Source organism: Pipra filicauda, unplaced genomic scaffold (assembly GCF_003945595.2).
Source record: "Pipra filicauda isolate LSUMZ 115617 unplaced genomic scaffold, ASM394559v2 scaffold30_size5312502_pilon, whole genome shotgun sequence".
Lineage (NCBI taxonomy): Eukaryota > Metazoa > Chordata > Aves > Passeriformes > Pipridae > Pipra > Pipra filicauda.
Genome location: NW_024104432.1, coordinates 3,178,718 through 3,202,260, shown reverse-complemented (window position 1 = coordinate 3,202,260; position 23,543 = coordinate 3,178,718). Strand labels below are relative to the sequence as shown.

Below are 23,543 nucleotides of genomic sequence, written 5' to 3'. Positions count from 1 at the left end.
GACAAGAAAATATTGCTGGAAAACACCTTCTTTGATACATCACTTATTTGTTAAAACCCCACATACTACTCATTTTGTACATATATCAGTTCCATTACTCATAAAAGTTTGATGAAAGAAGTATATTCTTCCTTAGAGAATTAGCATACACATAATAAAAGACAATTTCTTTGTTACTGTATAGTGAGTTAATGCGCCAATATTTTATTTCACTTAAAATTTAAACTGAATTTAGTTTTAATTTAATCTCGAGTTAACTGTCCTATCCAGAGGTATGTATCCAAATGCTGAACTATTTCAAAAAATTAAAGGCTAAATTACAATCAACTGCCTTACCCTACACTTTATATGAGACTCATTTTTATTGTCAATCTTGACATCAATGTGAAAACCAATTTGAAAAAATACTGAATCGGGCTGCAAACTGTGTAAAACTTTCATGGCAGTGAAACTAGTACAGCCACTAGTACAAAGAAAAATTGGATTATTTTGACAAGTAGCTATTTCTAAATTAAAATTTTACTGCAATCTCAAGCTGATGAAATACATAGCATTTTTTGCTATCAAAATGCAACAAGTCAAAGCTAAAACTTTACAAATACCTCTTTAAAAAAATCATATTATAATTATCTGATCCTTATAATACCTGTTGTTTACATCATAACTTCCATTTCAAGGCTCTGAAACATATGCAAAGACTGCAAAAAAAAAAGCTAATTTAAGAGAAAAACACATCACTGGATAGGTTTTTACTGTAGGCCACCTTCTCAGGATGATGAGACAAATTAATATCTGCACTGCATATTTTTAGCCACTTTGCAGTTAATAGGCTGCTTCAGATGTTTTTACTGCATAGTCAATGGTTACTATTTGCAACAATAGTGACTGTCATTTTTAATTAGCATTGGGTAACAGCCTCCTAACATAAAAGACTTTCTATAGCTACAATAAATAACTGCAGGCTCATAAAAAGTCTTCAGATCAACTTCAGGTGCACATGGGCTTCGTGGGCTTCAACACAGACACACAATAACTTCTTCCAGAACTATACAAATGTGGTCACTGCAAACTATGACCAATTTTATGCCAATTAGGAATTTAGGAAAGAATGCTGAAACTACAGTGGGCACACTCCTAGAAATTACTGTTTGCACCTCTAAAAAAAGCTCCCTGTGACCCTTAGTGGTAAGAAAGATCACAGAACATCCTGAGTTGGAAGAGACACCCCAAGGATCACTGAAGTCCAACTCATGGATGGTAACTGATATGAAGTTTTATTAATTACAAGTTTAAAGCCAAATGATGAAATTAAGACAACACCTTTCAGGATACAAAGTTCTCCCAGTCTGAACATCACAGATGAGACTCTACACAAAACCTTTCCCTTTTTATAACACAAAGCTATTAAACGTATCATGAAGGAGAGGTGCTCTAAGGAAGAGTTGAAAAATTGACACTGGATATTGAACAACTTACTTTTCCATGTCCAGATCACTTCTTAAACATTTATTTTTAATTATGACATTGTAAAAATTCACAGTAAATATTATGGAAATGGCTGTCACCCAGAGAAGTGGCTTCCCAAAAATGACACCAGTGCAACCGAGGACATTCCTCCCAAAACATACATCAGAAATGCAGAGCACATTTCGGCCTTAGCTTCCAAGTGTCAGAAAGCCATTGTCTCTTCTCAAAACACTAGACAATATTTTGTACTCTCTGCCCTTTGATACAATTTGAGGAACTCCAGCTGACAATACTCTGACTCATCAATATTATGCAGATGGAAAAATGCCAACAAAATCAAAGCACCGGGATAGAAAAGAGCTGGCAAAGAGTTGTTTATTGAGGCAGAGACAAACACAAACACACTGAGGAACTTTCAAGACTGTACTCATAATTCTCAGTAAAATATGCTGCTCATATGTCAGGAGAAGGGTCAGTTTAGCATTTTATCCTGTAGATCCAGAAAACACCTGCTTACATCCTCAGGCTTGCTAACAGACTGTCCCTTTCTCCCAAGATGGATCTGGACAATCACAATCTACAAAGCACCTCAAGACTAGACTGTTGTGTTTTTCCTCAACTAATTCAGTCATTGCTCCATCTAGAAACACATCCAAAGGAACAAAAAATCTTACTGGCGTTTCTGAAAATCTTGTGATTAGTAGGCAAAGATACCACCAACGGGCTCTAAATCAGAAAATTCTATATATATGCATTTAGGACACATTATTGCCAGGCAAAACAGTACCAATCAACCACAAACCTGGAAACAAATAATGCAGAACAGAGGTAAAGATGTAGTCAAATACAGAACAAAACAGCTTAAAATCAAATGCAGGTATCCAAAACTTAGAATGACATTAAAAACTGCTCAAAATATCTGTCACACTTATCTATCCATCTACTAATTTTGCTGTGCAGTGCTAATTAGAAACTTGAAACTATCTATTCCTTCAACTTGTGCACTCTACTCCTGACTTCTTGTCCTCTCTAGGTTTATACTGCTTCCCCCAGCCACAGCAGGAACAGGCAATCCTTCCTGTACAAGCTTTAAGCACTTCCACGGGTTAAGTTCTCCCTTAATTAGATGGGCAGAGATGTTTAATTAAAAGTAAATTGACCTAGTTTTAATTAAGTTTTATTCAAAGCAAGTATTAATAAGGTTCAGAAACCTTGATACACAGCCAGGATGCAACTGTGTTTATTTTGATATGGTCACGTCAGGATCGGAAAAGTTAAATTTTTAATTGCTCCAAGAGGGATGAACACGCCTTGTTTTTGACATCTTCACCAGTGTAACAAGGTAGGGCTGAAAGTAATACAGTGTATCTTAAATAGATTAAGGGATTTTATCTGCTTAACTTTTATGTTGCAATGACTCTACCACAATCTTTACTTTCTTCAAGCTGACTTCCCAGGAGGTACAAATCTGCAAAATCCATTTCCTCTCCCACAGTTATTGAGTAGAATGGGAAATGGCAATTGTTTCTCCAGAGAATCTTTCCCAGATACTTTGACCTTAAAAGTAAACAGGATCTTCTCTGTCATTTCTGTGCCAGCATTTGAGGAAACACATCAACCTGTGCACAATAATGTGAGTGTAACAGATCTCTTTGCTTGTTTCTCACAGTCTGAACTCCATTGGTCACCTCTCAACTCACACTGAAGGACAGCACGGACTTCGGGGTTTGTATCTATTTGTACCAGAGGACCTGAGGAATGATATAATAACTGCATTAGATCTAATTCACATCACTTATATGGAAAAGTCAGAAGGTCTGTCACTCCCTGATATCCCTCACTGCAGAGATGAAGGATGAAAGAAGAGATGTTAAAAAAAAAAAAAGAAAACAAACAAACAAACAAAACCAAACCAAACAAAAAAAACCAAACTATGCTTATAAATACTTTGAATAATATATTCTTTAAATATCAACTTCTATCTCTACTTGTCTGTCACAGTGCAGCATAAATCCAGCACCAAAAAAGACAGACATACATTTTCCAGTTTAAGAGGAGATATAAGCAAATGTCATGCCCTTCTCTTTCTGGAGATGTATCAGGAAGGAAAGCAGAGAAATTATGAAAGACCTACATAAAAGGGCATGCAAAAGCTTTCAAACAGTCATTATTTCCTTGTAAGACACAGGGAAGATATTCCAGTTCTCACAGTCATTACCAGATCACAACATTCCCCCTGGTTAACTTGCCTCTACAAAACCCAAGCACAGTCATCTGAGAAAGGTAGAGAAATACCTGACCAACACAGTGTAAATTGGAATGATTTCCACAGAACCACCACCTAATCTTTACTGTTCTAAAGGGAAACTGTCATGTAGCTGATGCTCTAAGATTTACCAAGATAACAAATGACATCATTAACTAGACAGAGCATACACTCAGTTTCTCAAAGCTAAAAGAACCCTTCTCCACACACACACTTCCAACTGAGAAATATAAACAGAAGCTGTTTGGATACAAAAACTTCTATTTATTCCATTATTTATGTGCTAAGACATATTCCAGGCACTGTGTAGACAGAAAATACCATTGTATAAACAAATTTTACAAACTTAGCCATATTGGCTTGTTCTCCAGATGAAGAAAAATATTCCTGTCAAATTGAAAACTGTTGGAGAAATTCGTTTTTAAGATTATAGAGGGTTTCTTAGAATAAAATCATGTTCTTTGAACAGCATAATAAAAGTATATTTTCCAAAGTGTTTGGGGCTGTTTCAACTATATTTAAAAAAAAAAAAACAAAAAAAAAAAACCACAAAAAAAACCAAACCAGCAAATGGCCATTTTCAGTAACAAAACACTGACTCTGCTGTCTACAAAGATAAAGATAAGGGTAGATAACTGAAGCAGGGTAACACATGAAGGAAACTGTGGAAACCTAAGGTACAATTTGTACTTCAAACTATGATTTCCTAAATTTTTTTATCAAATTCATTATTTAACTGCACTTCTCTGGCAATTAATTAAATTGATCAGTCCTTGGCAAGACATAAATGATAGGCCTTATTGTGGCCTGCGATTAATAACCTGTACAGCTGATTCTTTTTAAACTGTCTCACACTTTTTCAGCATTAAGCTGTCCCATCTACTCTGTTCTGCACCTGAAACCAGTTTACACAACTTCATACAATGTGCAAATGGAGCAAGAATCATCTCTCAAATACCTGAGAACACTTCAGACTCCACATGGCACTGGGGAATTTCCGTGACCACGCACAAAAGGAACAAGATAAAAAGCGTAAACTTTAATCCTGAAAACCCTTATTCATTTCAGCAGACCCAGTGAAATTATTCGGCTGTTGGAGGGCGAGCACAAACACTGTTTGCAGTGAAATTCTCAATCTTGCATGTCTTGGGTTTACAATCTACAAATTTAATTGAGAAGGCCAGAGGTTCTCCAATATTAATATTAATACAAATAGTCGCACTGGGGAAATGGAGGGTTGGTTGCTGTCTTTTTTTCCAACATCCTAAGATGCTGCTAAAACTACACTTCTGACTGAATCCCAACAGAGCAGTTGAACAACTCTACAAAGGCCCATCTTTTGTTCAAAATTTTAAACCAGACACTGATAATCTGTCAATACTCAATATCAATGTAGTAACCAGCCAGCTGATATTCCTATACAGCTACTCTAAAAAACTCCTAAATTAGTCACAACCATCTGAAAATACCTCACCAGCACTAGTTCTGGTATTTGTTTCTGGAAACATTTTACTATCAAATCAATAGTACTTGAATTTTTTTAATGCTTTAGGACTTTAGATGTAAATATTATGTGAGTATCCACCCTGTGTGCTGCTGTAAGAGAACATTGCTTGTCTCAAAATTTCATCAGTAGATACTGAAGTACTTTAAAAAGATATTACCATTACACCTGTTTCATAGATGGAAAACAAAAACAGAAAGGTGAATTGACTTGCCCTAATCCAACAGCAAAGCAAGAAAAACACTGTTTGTTCCAACTCCACTATTCCTATCCATCAGGTTGTACAGCATCTCTTAAATAGTACATCCCAATAAAGTAGGACAATAAAACAATTTCAAAATACATTGAACAAGGAAATGAATTGTCACTTGCTCTAAATACGGGAGCTTTATGCTTCAATCTAAAATAGCAATCTTTATATAAATAAAAATTTTCATCCAAAATAATAATCCATTATTAATGCAATAGCAATGTACCGTTCCATACAAAAGTCAACTCCAACAATAGTAAAAAAGCAAAACATTGTCCACTAACAGCAGCAACTGAATTCCTTTTCCTCCTCTTCTGTCTTATTAGTGCAGAATACAACTAGTGAGCTTTTAATACTTTTCAAGAAATGACAACTTAAAACCAAAAATCAATAAAATGTGTTGATCATTTCCATTGTGAAAACAATTCGTAACAACTGTGAATTACATTGCTGTTGGGTCTATTATTTATCATTTCACCTTAAGTCCAAAAGTGTACGTTCCATTCACAGGTTTAACCCGCGCTGTTGCACAGTGATAGTGGATTCAGCCTCTGGAACAGGTATCTGATAATACCCTCTTAGAGCACTTGGCAAAGGAAAGTGTGGGATTACGATCCATGGAAAGCTCAAAGTGTTTCCTAGCAAATGCACAAACACCTTAAAACTCGCAACACCACGTGTCTCGACTGTGCTGAACTATTAGTTCCCTTGCAGACTTCTCAGAAAACAAGTGTTTTCCAACCACTCCGTAGGGCAGGGAGGAAGAGAAACTCAAAACTTTAAAATATTTTACTAAGGATGTTTCTAATGCATTGCCAAAACCACAAAACATTTTAACAACTACTACTAGAAAGCTGAACATACCTCTTGTCCCCCAAATGTCTCTTCACTATCATAGTGAAAGTACTTTTCACTATTACAGGGAAATGATCCCTCTGTGCTGAAAATTAAACCTGACCTTTCTCCTTTCTGTTTCCTAAGCATTCAAATAGCCTAATTACTAACTAGTATCTCTGGTGGCTCTGTCAAAACACAGTTTTTGTGCAAACATGACAATTCTTCTCATATCCCTCTGAGCTGATCAGCAAAATCTGAAGTTCTTCCCTGAAAAGCTCAGAGTAGCACTGAACCCTCTCAACTCAAGGAAAATCAGAAATGTGGTCCAAGTCTCTCTGGCTGCAATCCAAACTCCCCCAATATTTACCACCTAGAACACTAAGCTCTGATTTTATTTCCTACTTCATATGACCACCATTTTTGATGTTAAAAAAAAAAATCCTAAATATATACCATACACATGCTGAGAAACAGGAATGCGATGCAATCCAAATAAATCAATATTGCTTCATTCTGCAAGAACCTAAAATTCATTCATTCAGAATAGCAGAATTTACCTGATTTTAAGCTGTTACTTGGTAATGTAAAAATCTATTCTGGGTTCTGCTTTTGTTTTGTTAGAGTAGGAGGATTATTTTAATATGGAGAGGATTGATTTTGTTCCTGTATGCATGAGCTGCTGTTGATATTCCCAACCAGAAAGACTCCTTTCTAGAATTATCATCAATATATATTACAAGAGAGTGTTTACTTCCACTCCGCCTCTGTTCTAAAAGCCTCCTCAGTGTTAATTCCCAGAGCAAGGCTACAGGTCTCCTGCTCAAAATTTCTCTTTAGATTTTCTAATCCTTTTCTCCTTAATCTCCATTATACGAGAGGAAATCCACATATGCATGGTCTGCGAGGAGCTAAGTAACTTTACCTCTCACCATAGTTACCACATCTGATTTAACCACTGGCTGCGGACATTGAATCATTGTCCTTTAAGATTCCAGGTTTTATTTGTGTATGTCTCGATGCCTTCATCAAGCATAAAATCCTAAAACCAGACTGATTTTAGTGTCATTAGTAGACAATCACGTTTCAGTTCATGCGACCATAAGATAACACACCATCCACCTCTGCTGTTTCTGCACTGTATGTGTTGTTTTCCAGGATCTCAGAAGGTAAAATGTTTAAATGTGTTACTACGACTGTTACTGAAAAGGTTTTCTGTCTAATTCAATTCCTTGAATGATTCTGAAACAATTATACATTCAGATCTTTATTAGTGTGCCCAACTATTCTATTAGACTTTTTTGTTTCTCATGGTAACCAATTTTATTTGACTTAGCAGAAGCTGTTCAAATATTTAAAGGCACTCCGAGATGGCAGGAGTTTATGTAGGAGCATACATGCTGTGTCACAGATATTCCTTTCCTTGCTCTTTTTTTTTTTTTTTTCCCTTTCAGAAACAGTAGCAAAGAAATGAGATCTCAACCTGCCACACTGCACCGGGAAGGTGCTCACTTCATCTGTTTATGTAAATATTCAAGTTACAATGGGCACATTTCGAAATTACAGGCTCGATAGGTAAAACAGATGCTTCTTACGTTCCTTCATATGCCCTGAATCCCTCCTGCCAGAATCGCCAGGCGCAACGCAAGAACTAAAGTATAAACATCTGCAACACCTCTCTGTTTTGTTAACATTCTTTCACAGGTTTTCTGGCTAACTCCAAAAAGGCTCGACGGTGTTAAAAAAAAAAAAAAAGGAAATAAATAAAAACCAAAACGCACCAAACAGTGAAATTGGAAACATCTGCGAGATAGCGACGGAAAACGGAATGAAACATGAATAAACAAAAACATGGCGAAAGTGGCCTGGGGTTGTTACACTGTCAGATCATTTTTCCAAGCCCAACATCAAGGCTTTTGTTACAACCAAAGCGGTCATTTGCATGGAGAACCAACAGGGTTTCTTCTTCTTCAGCGTTTCCCCGGCCGTAACACACACACACACACACACACACACCGCACACACCACACACACCACTCGCTTCTCTCCGCGCACACCGAGGCAAAAACCTCCCCCCCGGCACACAAACAACGCGGCCAAAGGTGCTCCCAGCCCCGCCAGCGAACCCCGCAACGCCCCGCACACCCCACGCTTCGCCGCGGAGGCGTCATTCAGGCACAAAAACCAGAGACGAACCTTTGGAGCGCTGCCCCAGCCGGAGTTCTTCTCCCTCTCTCCCTCTGCTCTGCTGTTGCTGACAAGATCAGGCTGAGATTAACAAGTCCATGCTACTCTGCCAGCCCCGCTCCTCCGGCGGCTGCTCACGCCGGGGGCTCGCGATGGCACCAAACTTTGGGAAAGTTAAAAATGGAATGAATTAGAGCGACGTGCAGCACAATGGCAGGGAAGCAGGAAAACACTGCCTGGGCAATTATTGCAGCAGCACGCAGGGCACTGCTCTGTAGTCAAGGCTGTGTCAGCAGTTTCTTTCTAAACCCCCCCATTTTCAGGGGGATGTAACTTAGAAAGGGAAAAAAAAAAAAATAAAAAATTGCTCACGGTCAAAAAATTGCTCTCAGGTAAACGCCCCATTCCCTTTGCATTTTAAATCATCCATTTAGACCATTCAGAAAGTTACAGGAGTCTGTGCACTTTATCAGGAAGTCCCACATGCCTTTTTTTATGTAAATACAAATATTTTTTTAAATGAGATTTTACAAGGTTTTCATCTACACTGTGAATCTCCCCCTCTTTTTTATAAAAGCAATTTAAAAAATAACCTTGACATCTGAAACCCAGTTTGCACAAATATAGGATAATTTCTAAATAACTTCTACACACACATTGTCTAAAAGGTACCAGATTGGTCTCCGAGATATGAAATTGCTCCCACAGCTGACCCAGCACAGCCTGTACCGAGGTCTTAACCCTGATGCATTATGGTAACTTTGTAACCCCAATTGCTGAGTGCCTCCGAATTTTCCCCGGATAAGGAAAGTGTCCTTATAATCATGCTAAAATAAGGAAACTAAGCGTTTGATCTGCATTTACTACATTACAACGATGCTCTAAACTGGCACATCAGGGCAATCTCTCCTGCTGTTGTTAATCGCTGGGGTTTTGTTCGTGAGGGCTTTTCCTTTTGTTTGTTTGTTGGGTTTTTTTACACTCTTGGCAATTTCCTCTCAGATACAGAAATAAAAGCACCAACTTCTCCAGCCTTTTTACACAAGTAAGATACACTAATACACTTGTCAGTTATAAGTTTAAAGTTACAATAAAAAATGGGAAAAAAAGAAGAAAAAAAAACAACCGAAAACCACAAAGCAACAAACCACAAACTGTATAGTCACGCTACTACTTGCTTTTAAAGTAAAAATACACCTTTATTGAAAAGACTGTGCTGCAGCCTAAGCCTGCTGGGCAAGAAAACCAAAGCATAAGTTTTGCCCCTTTTGACTGATATAGAACATCCTCTAAAAGCCTTAACACTTACTGAATGTATAATATTCATATAATCTATGGGAGTTGGAACTGGATGATCTTTGAAGTCCCTTCCAACCCAAACCATTCCATGATTCCATGTATCTGAAGGTATGCACTATTAGTACAGGTCATCTCACATTTCTGCCTTGCAAGGACAGCTGCCTGGCGTGTTTTGAAGACAAGCTGCTTTGATATTAACACCTTGCTCTGTCAAGTACACTGTGCACAGTAGTTGTTAAAAAAAATACCAAAAATTCTCCCACTATTCAGAAGAAAAAAACTAGCACAGATTAAAGGTGAGGGCCTAAGTATTTCACAAACATCCAAACTCACCAGAAGAATATAGTGAAGGCTCCAACTTCTCCATTCTAAGATGGATAGTACAACCACCATCCATCTGAGAGGTCCTCTGAACAGTGGGACAACCTGTGCTCCCACCTGATCCAGCACAGGACTTCACATCAGGGGCTTATGCCAATCTTGTCTCTGAAAACAAGGAATGATGGTGACACATACCCAATTCTGCCACCTGGCACCAGGGTTGTAATGGCCACAAACACGAAAGAGAAGCAAAGTGCAGTAAAATCTCAATCCGCAGAGTTTTATTCAGCACGTGGAAGCAGAGCCCATAAGTTTCTGCTCTGCTCCACCAAATAACAGGCAGAGTGTTTATGGTTTTGGAAGATACATAATTTGCATGCAGTATTTAAAGGTAGATAGATGTTCTTCTCCAGCCATCAATCTGGAGCAAAGCAGAAGGTCATTGGAAACAAATGAATAAAGTCCTCCTAAAGGTTTGGAATTTTCTGTGCACACAGCTTAAGTTTAACTAATTGCTAATTCACATCAACAAGACACTAAATGAGGACAAAAATCAACAGATTATGACTGAACTGGACAATGCCAAGAAATACAAAATGGAAGCTCATTTTAAATCTTCCTTTTATACCACTGGGGACAAGGAAAACTAAAAAAAGATACAGTATATAAACCTTCTTAGTAGATTAAAATTTGTACTTCCTGTTTAAGAATAAAGCAGTAGGATTTATAAGAACACTGAAAGCAAAGGTGTTTTGGTAATTAAGTTAAATTTAATAGAATTAAGACTTGGCTTTATAACTTTGTATGGTAGGTTAAGTAGAAGACGTATTAACCTAATATTAAAGAATGAAGTACAACCTCTGTATATCAATAACCATACTCTGTAATAACAATAACCATTATTATTTTGTTAAATTTAGCAGGAAACTACGGATTTTAACAACTTCAAAAGACCATTAGCTTAGTCCTTATCTCCACATTTATCATGCCAAGATTTACACTATAAATCAAGAGTTGCAGCCTAAAGTTGAAAACATGCCAGAAATATGCATAGGTTGTATCAATATTTGCACATGGAGCCTTGAATATAAATTAGTTGACACTCAACACTTCAAGCTTCCTCTCTGAAGTTGCAATATTTAAAGGTTAAAGATTAGACATGCTCCCTCTTGTGTTAAACTAAGAATACACGAATACATGCTGTTTTCTCTGACATGATGGTCGTTTGGCCATCTGTTCCATTAAGCAACCCCTTTAACTTTGGCTACTGATGTCTCACAAATCTTCACCAATAACCCTCCAGTTTAAAGACAGATACAGTCTGAGCACATAACCTGCATCCATAGACTATCTGTGTTACACTAAATTAGCGACTGTGTTATTAGAAAGGACCATTAAGAGATTACATATAAACAAAATCTGTTGCAAATAAGTGTTTTGGACAAATACATACACAACTTCATAAATTAAACGGCAAGTCCCACTCCTTCAGTCCCTATAAATGTCACAGGCCTAAAGAGTTAAAATATGCAAAGTTCAGCAACATCAATCATGTAGAATACTGAGCAGAAAATTTCCTTCTAAATATTAGCTTACAGGATATTTAAGACAGACAGGAACAACAGGAATATTTTACAATGCCACATAATTATGTTTGTAAATACAGCAACAGTGGATCTAAGTTTTCAATCCTCCACCTGACAAGCTCAGGGTAAAGCATTCCCTGCACAGAACCTTAATGGAGTCAAAATCCTCCTTACACAAATCCCCTTGCAGAATCTGGCCCCAGGATCGTGTCTAGACACGAATGTTAATTCCAGGTGTAACCAACACAAATATTTTTACTACTACACTTCTTAAACAAAGGCTTTGCACCTGGCGTGGGCTTGGCAAATTATGTTTGGGCATATATTTGCTGATTATGGTCAGTACCAGGCTGAATGCTGGGGTAGCTATGAGTAAACATAAGTAAATAGTTGGCAGTCCAGAGCTGACTAGATTTTAACACTTGGCTACATGACTTCACACATCTCCTTTCATTTACCACCAGCCCTTTGTGGTGGGCAGATGCTCTCAGTGCAACAGGGTCTACGTATATCAGAATTAATGTCACCAAAGGTTTTTAAGAATCATACTCGTTCAAGCTGGCTTGCTCATTTCAAACCACGAAAGTTACACGTGTTTTACTCTTCCTTGGAGTATTTGTGCTAAATTTTTCTAACATTCTTCTGCTAGACCAGAAAAAACAATACAGCGATGTTTAGAAAAGACAGAAAAAAAAAAAAAAAAAAAAACAAAACACCAAACATGATTATTGTTAATGGATACAGGTTTTGGGGTGCCTTCAAAGCCTTAGATTAGAGCAGCACACCACTTGAAGTGTATCTGCAAGGCAAGCACCTGCATCACAGAACTAAACTTTTGCCACGGACTTCAGCAACAGAATAAAGTTTATATCACTGCATGTACAGTGTGCTTCCACTTTGCTAATTATGCTGCAAACCTGACGTGCTCCAAGATCTGACCAGGTGCTTTTTTTCACACTGAGGAGCCCAGAGAAGCTTCGCGTGGGTCCTGCGAGGGAGGAACCTCAACGCGCTGCTCTCGATGTGTTATCTAAAAAGCAGCTTTTACACCAACTGCCAGAGAGGACCGATGCTCCAAAAGTGTCTGTATTCCCTCAGACGCACGAGTAGGAACAACCCACAGGATCAGGATCCCTTTTTATTTCAATGGAAACACTCACGCGCGCCCGGCAGAGGAATCACCGCCCGCTCAACAACCCGGTGCTTTTCACTGCACGGAGGTCACGCAAAACCTCCGGGATGCCCGCAGCTCCCGGGGGGAAACCAGCCGGGAATCCCGCTGTACTCAACAGCGGCGAGGGGAGCCCCGAACCCCGCACTTGTGGAGGCACCGCGGGGCTCACGGAGAGACCACGAGCCCCACGCAGCCGCCAGCCCTCCCCGCACGCCGTCCCGCGCGGGGCTGCGGCGGGACCCGCCCCGCGCCTCCGCTCACCGGGGGGAAACTCCGCGCCGGCCCCCGGGGGGAAGTGGGAGCCGGGGGAAAAGAGGGGGGCGCTCAGCGCTGCTGCCGCCGCTGCTTAAAAACCTCTTCCCGCCGTCGCCGCCGCGCCGGGTCCCGCTCGCTCCCTCCGCCCCGCGGAACTCGCGGGGGGCGGCCCCGCCCCTCCATGGACACACCGCCACGCGCCGCCCGTCGCCCCGCCCCCGCCCGCCGCCCATTCGCTGAGCCGCCTGCCCGTCAGCGCGAGACGCGGCGCCGTTGGTTGGAGGAGCTGCCCGTCAAGGCGCGCCCCGCCCCCTGGCCCCGCCCTGCCCCGCCCCGCACGCCCCGGGGGGCGCTCAAACGGCCGCTTTAAGTCGCCGTCAAAATTTACTTTTAGGCCCCTCCCGCTGAGCCCCGATTGGGCGGTGGGGAATCGCCTCTGCGTCGCCACTGGCTGGAGAGAGTGCCCATAAACCTCCGAAGTCCCGCCCACCCCGATGCCGTCATCGCGCTCGATTTGTCCGCGCGCCCACGCGGCCCCGCCCCATTCCTGGCGCCGGCTTGCCCAATCAGGCGCGGCTTCTCAAGCTCTGAGGAGAAACGTGTAGAAAGAGCGGCGCTCATTGGCCGGCCTCCCATCGCTCTTTCCCCGCCCTCTTGGAGTGTACCAAGGCGGAGCGAGAGAAGGGGGGGAAAAGGGGGTGGTGTTGGTTCGTCCCGATTCCATGAGGGCCGGGGCGGGGCGCGCGCCGTCTCCCGGCATGCCGCGCGCGCCGTAGGTAGCTCCCGCCGGGACGCGCTGGGAAGGAGGGCGGGAGGGAAAAGGGAGGGAGAGAAAAAGAGTGTGGGGGGGGGAGGGGGGGAAGGCGGCCGGTGCCCGATCCAAGATGGCGGTGCAGGAATCGGCCGCCCAGCTCTCAATGACCCTGAAGGTGCAGGAGTACCCCACTCTCAAGGTGGGTGCCGGGCCGCCCCCGGCGCGGGGTGGGGGGGGAGCGCGATGCCGCCCTCAGCGTCCCGCCGGAGCAGCGCTGAGGGGGAGCCCCTTTCCTCTCTTCTGCTTTCTGTTCGCCCTCGGGAGCCCCGGGATGGAGCTGGGGAGGGATTCCCAGCGCTCAGTTCCCATCTTGTCCCCGTTTTCCCTCCGCTTTGACGCCCCGGCTGGTGCCGCTCCGGCTGCTGCTCTTCCCATCCCCCTCCGCTGAGGGAGAGGGACGTGCCTGGAATATGCGGCTCTCCCCGGTGTCTCCGTGCCCTGAGGGGACGGGGGAGGCCCCCGGGCCACGCTGGGGACACAAAAAGAGCTGGCGGGCAGCTGGGAGAGGGAGAAGTGAGGTGCTAGTGGTGGCGGGGCGGTGTGAGGGGGGAGCGGGCTCGGGGCGAGCCGGGCTGGGGGAGAGGGTTTGGGGCGTGTGAGGAGAACATATTCCCTCAGGAACACCGGGGGCTGCCCGGAGTGCTCATCCCAGATGATTATCTGGACCTACGTGGCGTTGTTAGGAGACGTGCTGAAGGGGAGGCAGTGGAGGTGGTAGTAGAATATGGTTCCCTGGTCCCCTGAAGGTGGAGATGAGCTTGAAAATATAAAAAGGGACAAACGTGCTGGAAAAAAGGCTGGAGGCCTGTGGAGACGAATAAGCAAAATGCAGTTTGGTAAAAGCACGGGAGCGCTCGCTGGGGTGCTGGGTCTGTCTGCAGGGTGGAGGTTTCCCAGGGCTGCATAGATGGTCCTGGGCTTTAACCAGGTGTTGTAAAGCAGGTGAAGGACTCGGCGGTGACCTTAACGCTGAGTACCTCGGGAGCTGTAGAACTGCAAGGATGATGCTCGTAGGAATCCACAGAAACCTTTGTCTGAAGTCTTGTATTGTGTATAAAGCAGGTCTGCCACATAACAGCAGTGACTGTGGAAGGGAGCTGGGAGAAGGCTCTCTGGTGCAAAATGCTTATTTAAACATCTCTAGCGTCAGTGTATCAACATTTTGTCGCCTATAGAAGATGTTTATGCAAAGTCAACTTTGTTGTGCTGAGGTCACGCTGCGCCTTCGCACACCGAGTATTGTGTGCTCTTTGCAGTGTTGGTCTTGCAGGCTTTCAAACCATGTTCTTCTCCTGCATGTCCTCCTCCGCTCTCCCAGCTCCCTTCTATTCGGGTCCGAGAAGCAGAAGGACAAAGTGTTGATTCCTGTTTTACATATGAAGGCTCCTTTCTGTCATCCAGAAGTACTTTAAAGCTGACAGCGTCAGGCTTATATTTTAAAATAGCTGTAAAGAGTTCTCTAGCACTTTCCACGGCCGGAAAAAATGTGAAGGCATTTAATGTTAAGAAGATCGTTTTAAGACTGCATTTTAGATGTGTCCCTGTTGTTATCTCAGCTTTGCTTGCTACATTCCTGAAAAATTACTGGCAGTGAGGATCAGTGAGTTTTTGTTTTGCTGCTTATGACTTAAGAGCAATTGTCAAGGTGCCAGCTATTTAAAAGGTAGAGAATATTTTGGACTAATTCTTTTATTTCCACAAGCATTCTTTTTCCCAAAAAAATCTCAACAAAAATACATATAAGAGATTGGAATGTTGTTTGTAAAGTTACGAAGCTAAATAGTAAGAGGGTGAGACACCCTTCCACTGAAACTCTTAATTTCCCATTAAAGGTGGTGTTTATTGATTCTTCCCAGCACCCATTCAACTTCTGGGTTGTTTCTGTAATCTTTAACAATATTTTTCATTGTTTAAAATACCTGTCAGAACAGTGTCTGCTCAAGTCTTTTGAATGTGTCCTCTGAAATGTTCTTAGCTGTGAGTCATATATCAAAACATTTTAGTGGTGGAGGTGAAAAAGCAGCAGGGAGAAATGAGCACGAAGGCTAAAGTCTACTGAAGTAAGTTGATATCAAATCCCATTTTGTTCTTTAGGAGTCAGGTGCCCACAAGTTTCTGTGGGACTGAGGCTCTGGGAATTTTTTATTTCTACTTTATTCAAATGCTGTGTAAAATGAATGTGTATCACTTTTAATTTTGTTCACCAACATAGTAGCTCAGATATTTCTCTTGGAACTCTGGACACTGGTGATTTTCCCTTATGTGAGTAAAATATAAAAGACTGCAGATTTGTATTTATATCCTTCCTGTTTCCTCCCTCCAGCTTCCTCATGCCAACATCACTAGATAATAGTTGTGTAATAGTTCTGCATTTACAGTATGTTCCACAGAGTGCTTTTCATGTGAAAGAGTGCTTCAGCCTGCAGAGGGAAATCCCTGTTCCATAGCTAAATTGTGGCTGCTGCTGGAGTGGAAATGCTTCAGCCATTCTTCAGCACATCAGCTGAGGGGAAGTAAACAGAGTTCTTCAGCTGAGTCTCGGGAGGCTGTTTTAGTGTACAAAATAATACTTGAATATTCCCCCCTCCCCACTCCAGTCCCTTCTCAAGGGCAAGAAGGTTGTCAGCTATTCTTCTACCAAAGTGCTGTGGAATCCTTTTTCTTTTTTTTTAAAAAGCCTACTGATAGAGAATTCTGGTCTCAGATGAGAGGATGTAACATGAAAGCTGACAAGGAATGAATGTGAACATTGTTATCGTAGTTCTTTGCTGAAACACTAATAAACAAGTGATGACAGGAAGCTGGATAATTCATCCATATCTTTAGAAGTGTGAGTAATTATTAAACTGAACTGGCAAGCTCTATGGAGTAAGACCCCAAGGGTGGAAGATGGGAGACCCAAAAGCAGCAATGATCACTTGTGAAAATGTTCTTATCTGGGCTGTTTGTGGCAAACAGTTTAGGGTCAGCTGGACTGCAACTGCTTTAAGAAACAGCTGATCAACAGGAGAGCTGTAGAAACACAGGATACTTGAGCACCTTCTCAGAGCCACTGTTTGGCTTGTTTTGTTGGCAGGGGAAATACTGACAGCAGATTTAATAAGGTACTGGTTTGTCATGGAAATAAAATATTTACCTGACTGTTAGAGGAGAACATATAGGAGAACTGGATTATCTGAAGTGTGCATTGTTCCTATCTGAAGTCCACAGAATAGCTGAAGTTAGAACGGACCTCTGGAGACAGTCTAGTCCAGAGGCCTACCCTCAAAGCAGGGTCAGCTGGAGCAGGTTGCTCAAAGCCATGTCCAGACTGTTCTCAATTACCTCCCAAGATGGAGATTCCACCCTATAGGCAAATTTATTCCAGTATTTGACTGCTGTTGTAGTACTAAGAAAACCAGTAATCTTTTAGTTTACAAGAAATTTTCTGTGTTTCAATTTATGCCCTTTGCCTGTTGTCCTTTTACTGGGCACTGCTGAGAGTAGTCTGGCTCCATCTTCTTTACTCCCTCCATCAGGTAATTCATACCCTTTGATAAGGCTAGCCCTGAGTCTTCTCCACTTAAACAATCCTAGGTCTCTCAGCCCCTCTTCATATATCAGGTGCTCCAATCTGTTAGTGATCTCTGAGGCCTTCTCTTTACTCATTCCAATATGTCCAAGTTTCTCTTGTACTGGAGGCCCAGAACTGGACACAGCACTTTGAGTGGGTCTAACTCCTCTTTAGAGTAGAGGGGAAGGGTCACCTTCCTTGACCCCCTGGCAGTGTTTCCTAACACAGCCCAGGGTGCTGTCGGTGGCCTTTGCTGTAAGGACGTGTTGCTGTCATGGGCAACTTGTCCACCAGGACCCCAGGTGCTATTCTGCACAGCTGCTTTCCAGGCTGTGGGACTTCAGAATGTCCTACTGCAAGTGGGTGTTTCTTCCCAAGTGTAGGACTTGGTATTTCCCTTTGTTGAATTTTATGAGGTTCTTGTTTGCTGTTTCTCCAGCCTGTTGAGGTCCTTATGAATGGCATCACAGCCACCTGGCATATTAACAACTCCTCCCTCCCAGTTTTGTATCATCTGCAGACTGGAAGTGCACTCTGACCCATCATCCAGGTCACTAATGCAGGTGTCAAACAGTTCAGGTCAACTTCTTTACCCACAGAAGCAGAAAAGGTGCAAGATTAATTTTTTGTGTAATTGGTTGCTCTACTTTATTTTTTCCAGTATTTATAAGCTTCACTATAAGTTGGTTTTGAACATAACTTGGATATTATGAGTCAGAGTACTTTTGTCAAAACTTTGAGCATGTAGCAGGAAAAGTTCAGTGAAAGTGGTTCAAGCAGAACTTGAGAAGGACAGAAGTAACAGCTTGTAACATCTAGTTCACTGTAAGTACATCAATGTAAAAAATGTATATATAATGATGTTAGAACCATAGAATGCTTGGGGTTGGAAGGAACCCTAAATAAGTAATTCTAACTGCCCTGCCAATGGCAGGGACACCTTCCACTAGACCAGGTTCCTCAGTGCACCATCCAACCTGGCCTTGAACACTGCCAGGGATAGGGCATCCACAGCTGCTCTGGGCAACCTGTCCCATTGTTTTACCAACCTCACAATAAAAAAACTTCCTAACACCTAGTCTAAACCTGCCCTCTGTCAGTTTGAAGCCATTCCCCATCATCCTGTTGCTATGTCACTTGTCAAAAGTCTCTCTCCACTCCCTTGTAGCCTCCTTTCTAGATTGTTACCTGATTTGTGAAGTGCTTCTCAAGCAGAACATTGCAAAATAAGCTGGGTATTGGTAAGTCAGCTCTGCACTCACTCATAGTGAACACTTACACTAAATCCATATTCAGACCAGGTGCTGTGACTCACCCGGTGTGCTGAATGTCCACACTGAATAATGCACTTCCTGTTTTGACACATCGTGCGTGTGTCAGCAAACAAGTGTGACATCTTTTGTACCACTCTTGTTCTTCAGCACTGGGCTCTGTTCTGAGAAACACCATGTTTTGAGAAAAATGTGATAACTGTGGGACTTGAGAAGAAGTTTGACGTTGTAAAGCAGCTGAAGTAGGAGTTGGCTCCCGTTGGTCTCTTTTCCACCCCTGCCCACTCAAAATATATTTTAAAATTATTAAGGTGAGAAGAAGACACAATAAAAGGCAGTAAGTAACAGTGTGGCTGTGAGCTAGAGCTGTTGCTTGGTTATCAGTACTCCATTGTGCCTGTAGGAAAATACTTTAGCAAAGATATTCTCAAACACCTCACAGAAGATCTCCTGTTAGTAGCTTCAAAGTGAACACTTAGCTGATGTTGCAATTCCCAGTTGCAGCATACTTGAGCTGTGTTTTCACAGGGCAGTGGCCTCTGATCTTGTGAGTGTGGTTTGTGTATGTTTTCCGCTGTAGGAATAATGTGTTTGTACAGTAGCTGGCATGTCGGGGTCTTTAAGTGTTGATATAAAGCAAGAATATTGGTGAAATGTTTGTTTCTTTGCATAGTGGATGCAAAGACTTGGGAAACAGGAGTAAAGATAAACCTCAGATGTTTGCTAGATATTGTGATAGGAGGTAAAATGCTTCCCTGCTCGGAGTGATAGAAGTGGAGCTCTTGCTGGACATTGTGGTTATCCAGTGTCAATTTTTATCTTCCTAAACATCTTCCCATTGTCCTTCAGTTCAGTAGTTCCTGTGTTAATCAGCATAGGAGTGTGCCTTTTGGGCCCACAGATTTAGGGAAGTACTGTTTTGGTAGATGGGTATTTGCTATAAGGGCAAAGATCCATCAGCCCTTGTAAAGTCAAAAAACTGCTCTTTGTACACTTGGCCTGCCACAGCTCACAGCCTGGAGATGCACTTTATGGGAAGTGTTTGCTATCCCAGAATGTGAAATATGCTATATTACTTGCATTACTTAGAATACATTATTGCTTTTTTAAATAAGGCAAGTTTTTGTAAAGATACCTTCATTTTGATAGCCAGTAATTTAACCGCTTCACAACCTGCTCTTGATTCACCTCAGCTTTTTTTTTGAGTGCTCTTGGATTAACATGACTTGTAAACTAGTGAAAACTAAAGTAAGATGGATAATATATTGAGTAGAACTTTGGTCATTCATATATTCTGATGCAGGTCTCCTAATTTGAATCAATAATCCTTAATTATTTGTCTTAAGAGAAATGCTGTCACTTCAGCCGGACTAGATTATTTTGGGAGCAATCTGATTGGACATGGGATCTCTAGCCTAGAGGCTCCAGCCAGTACCATGGTGTGTGGACTGTGCAAACACACAGAAGGACGATGACCTCTCTCATTTAAGGAGGTGGTACTGTGATTAAAATGAACAAATATTTGGAGAAGAAAGGAGAATCAAAACAGACGGAGGGACTTTCTCAGGACACAAACGTGCTGTGTGACCTTAGCTGAGCAACTCAGCTGCTGCTTTGGACAGGAAGCAATGCTTAGGTTCATGTTAGTACTCCAATGTTTCTACTAAAAGAAGAAAAGAGAAGAAATGTGTTTTGAGGGCATGAGACCAGGATGGCAGCTACAAACAAGTGCATTGGAAAGGACTGGCCTCTGATGTCCCACGGGTGGCTCTAGACAGGGCTCTAAAATGGCTTCAACCTGCTTACATAAGGATGCAAGACAGTTTTCTGTGACTGTAAAATGGCTTAATTTTCGTGTAGGAAGCCTTGTTCAAAAGTTCATAATGTATTCAGAAATAAGTTACTTGCAGTTCCTGTAAAAGGATAATATTTGGAAGGATTATGATTGCTTCTGTTGACTAAGTATGTGTGTAGCAGATGGATAGTCAAGATTTTTTGCTGCTAATTCTCTCCTGTATTGAAGTAGCAGCTTTGAATAATATAATGATACTTTCTTTCTAGACACAGCTGCTCTAGAATACACAGTACTGTCGCCCCAAGTCGTAAAACTGACTTGTTTTTAACTAAGGCAAACTGCTAAGCTTTACACTTCAAAAACACTGAAACTGTTTTTAAAAAGAGTTATTTTTTTAAAAAATCCAAATTACTTGCAACTGCATTTAGGCTTATGAAATTATTTTGTGTTGATCTATATCTCTTCAAGAGTTTATATTAATGCTTTCACCTAATTAAACCTAAATCTAGACATTATTATAAGCCACTACTGAAATATACTACTTCTCCTTTTTGTAACTTTATTTTCCTTTTCGGATTTTGCCTAGAACAAAGAAAATCGTATTATTTCAAGGAATTGATAAGAGCTACTCATCAGAAGAATTCACTCTGTGAATAAGTGGTGATATCATTTACATTTTGGATGAGTTCAGTGCCAAATAATGATGCTGACTCTGTTCTGAAATAATCCAAGACTTGTAGAGGAAAAAATGAAGTATATAAAAATACAGAATTTCAGTAATTCTGCATGGAAATACTTAATGGTTGTTGGTTTGAGGGAAAATGTTCAGTAGTTCATTGTATCCTACCTCATTTTTCAAATGGCATCACGTCTAATAGATGTCCTCTACTTCTGTTTTGTTGAAGGTGAGCATGGTGATCTACTCTAGTCCCAAGGAAACAGCTTAATGCTCAAAGGTGTTTCTTGCAGGGTTTACTTTTCCTCTTGACACTGTTTGTTTATTAAAACTCTTCAGGAGATGCTTATTTTCTCCATGTTGCCATACTTCCCCTTTCCTCTTTCCCAAAGTAGAACTTAGTTGTCTTTGCTTCTAGTTTTTTTGAAAGGCAACTTCCTCCCTGCACTTCTCTTTCTGCTCCCTACCTGTCTGTGGCTTTCATGTAAGGGCATGATACATGGCATTTGAAAAAGCTTATTTATACCTCAGAAAGTCTTCAACTGAATTGTCTTGGAGACCTGTAGATTCATACAAATCTCTGGTGCTTTTCAGGTGTTATAAGCTAACACAATTGAGGAGAGGAAGCACATCATTTTTCTGACCCTTGAAAGGAGAGCATAGTTCTGTAATGGTTCCCCCCCACCTAATCTGGTAGGACTCTTTTATTTTATATTTCTTGAAACTTTTTTTTCTTCCCACTAGTTATGTGACTTCATGTACTTGATAACATTTTTCCGATTCCTCCTGCCCATGACTGAGTTAATTTGAAAATATACACAATGTAGGTATTTGTGTCTTTTAAAAATCACATTTTATGTGGGAAAGAGTTGCTTTCAGCCAGGAGACTGTAACATTGAGGAAGGATGATTCACACAGACATCTGTAAAGTCAGGATATACAGTTAAAAGTTCCCTGCATATGAGTTGGTGCTGCTGTAAAGCTAGACCCAATTAACTTCTTTCTTTCAAATACAGAAGGAAAGTGGATGTTCTTTTACAGAACTGCAAACCTGTGTAAAAGATGCTTGTTTCTGTTGTCTACACTGTTTTCTATGAAATTGTTTTTTAGAAAATAAACCTTTGAAAATTCCTGTTAACAGGCCTCTGGGAAATGGTCTTACTTTCACCGCCAAATAATTCTTCCTTCAATAGTGATGACTTTTTTGAAGTCTCACTTTTACTCTGTAATTTCCAACAATCAAGTGATACTATAAAAACTGATTTTTACTTTTTTCTGCTGCATCTGAACTAGTTTCCAATGTGTGGTCACTGTGGGGTAGAAACTCTTTTTGATTAATGTTGTGGTCTGAAAGAGATTGACTGGGTTGTAGTTTCCATTTTTATTTGAGTTTTTTAGGTTCGAATCTGCATAAGTAAAGAAGGAAATTAGCCTGTTGTAGTATGTGACCTAAAGGTCTAGTGTAAGGCTACAGCCTTGTGGGAAGTTAAAGGCTTACATTTTTTTGCAAAACTTTAATCATGAAAGAAACGTGTGGTTCAGTCTTTCAGTATTGCTCTGTACCGGTTGGAAAAACTTGTGGGCAGCATCAAGCTGATATTTGAAGTTTCACCCAGTGGCCATTACACTTTGGCCTAACATCCTGCACCTCTAAAGGAGTAGAAATGCAGGATGTAACGCTTTTTTATAAAAAGCTTATTTGGCTTGAGAAATAAGCCTGTGTCCAGTCCTCCCCCTAATTCTCTGGAAACTCTGTGATAAATGCTGGAGTAGTCTGAGGATTTTGTTGGATAGCTGTGAAAGGAAGACAAAGTAGAAGACTGTTTCAGTGCTTCTTTCTTAAGTAAAATTCTTAATATATGTAATTGATTTTTCCCTTCCAGCCAGTGGCTTATTGATGCAGAAATACTGTCCTTACTAATCAAATATAGAATAATGTACATCAGTTAAATGTGACTTTTGAAAAGGGCATGCCATGTAAAAATACTGGAGTCTTTTTAAAATATTAAAGGAGGTGGTGAGGTGGATTTGGTTGATAGTTCATTCGCATTACTGAGTGTTTTTTGGAGATAAGCCTTACCAGGAACTCTTGCAAGAAAGAACACGGAAGTCCTTATGTGGGAAGTACCTTGTGTGGTACTGGGCAAGATAAAAAACAAACATCAAGATTTGGTAGCCAACCTCTGTAACGGTGGAAGGTTGGTGTTAGGGTTCTGCTGGCATCTCGACCGGTCTGGCTGGTATTCAACTGATTGAGCAGCCTGGAAGAGAGAGAGACTGTGTGCTGAGAT

General features: G+C 41.3%; 2 protein-coding genes across 7 annotated transcripts in view; one reads left to right on the top strand and one right to left on the bottom strand.

Annotated features, from left to right (window-relative positions):
- The window catches only part of CTBP1 (C-terminal binding protein 1), a 239,939-nt gene extending 226,743 nt beyond the window's left edge, over positions 1–13,196 (bottom strand). Inside the window, exon 1 of one of the 3 annotated variants that reach the window (XM_027736582.2) lies at positions 13,150–13,196. The gene's annotated coding sequence lies outside the window, so the exon portion shown is untranslated. Of the gene's footprint in view, positions 1–8,517; positions 8,638–13,149 lie in introns of those variants that run through there. The other 2 variants (XM_039383430.1, XM_027736585.2) reach the window with 2 other exon arrangements.
- A 701-nt stretch (positions 13,197–13,897) lies between these two features.
- The window catches only part of MAEA (macrophage erythroblast attacher, E3 ubiquitin ligase), a 50,162-nt gene continuing 40,516 nt past the window's right edge, over positions 13,898–23,543 (top strand). The window contains exons 1-2 of one of the 4 annotated variants that reach the window (XM_027736601.2): positions 14,023–14,096; positions 21,847–21,945. Coding sequence is in view for 2 of the 4 variants with exons in the window: in XM_027736600.2 (XP_027592401.1) it covers positions 14,028–14,096 (69 nt within the window). In the remaining 2 variants the exon portion in view is untranslated. Of the gene's footprint in view, positions 13,916–14,000; positions 14,097–21,846; positions 21,946–23,543 lie in introns of those variants that run through there. The other 3 variants (XM_027736603.2, XM_027736600.2, XM_027736599.2) reach the window with 3 other exon arrangements.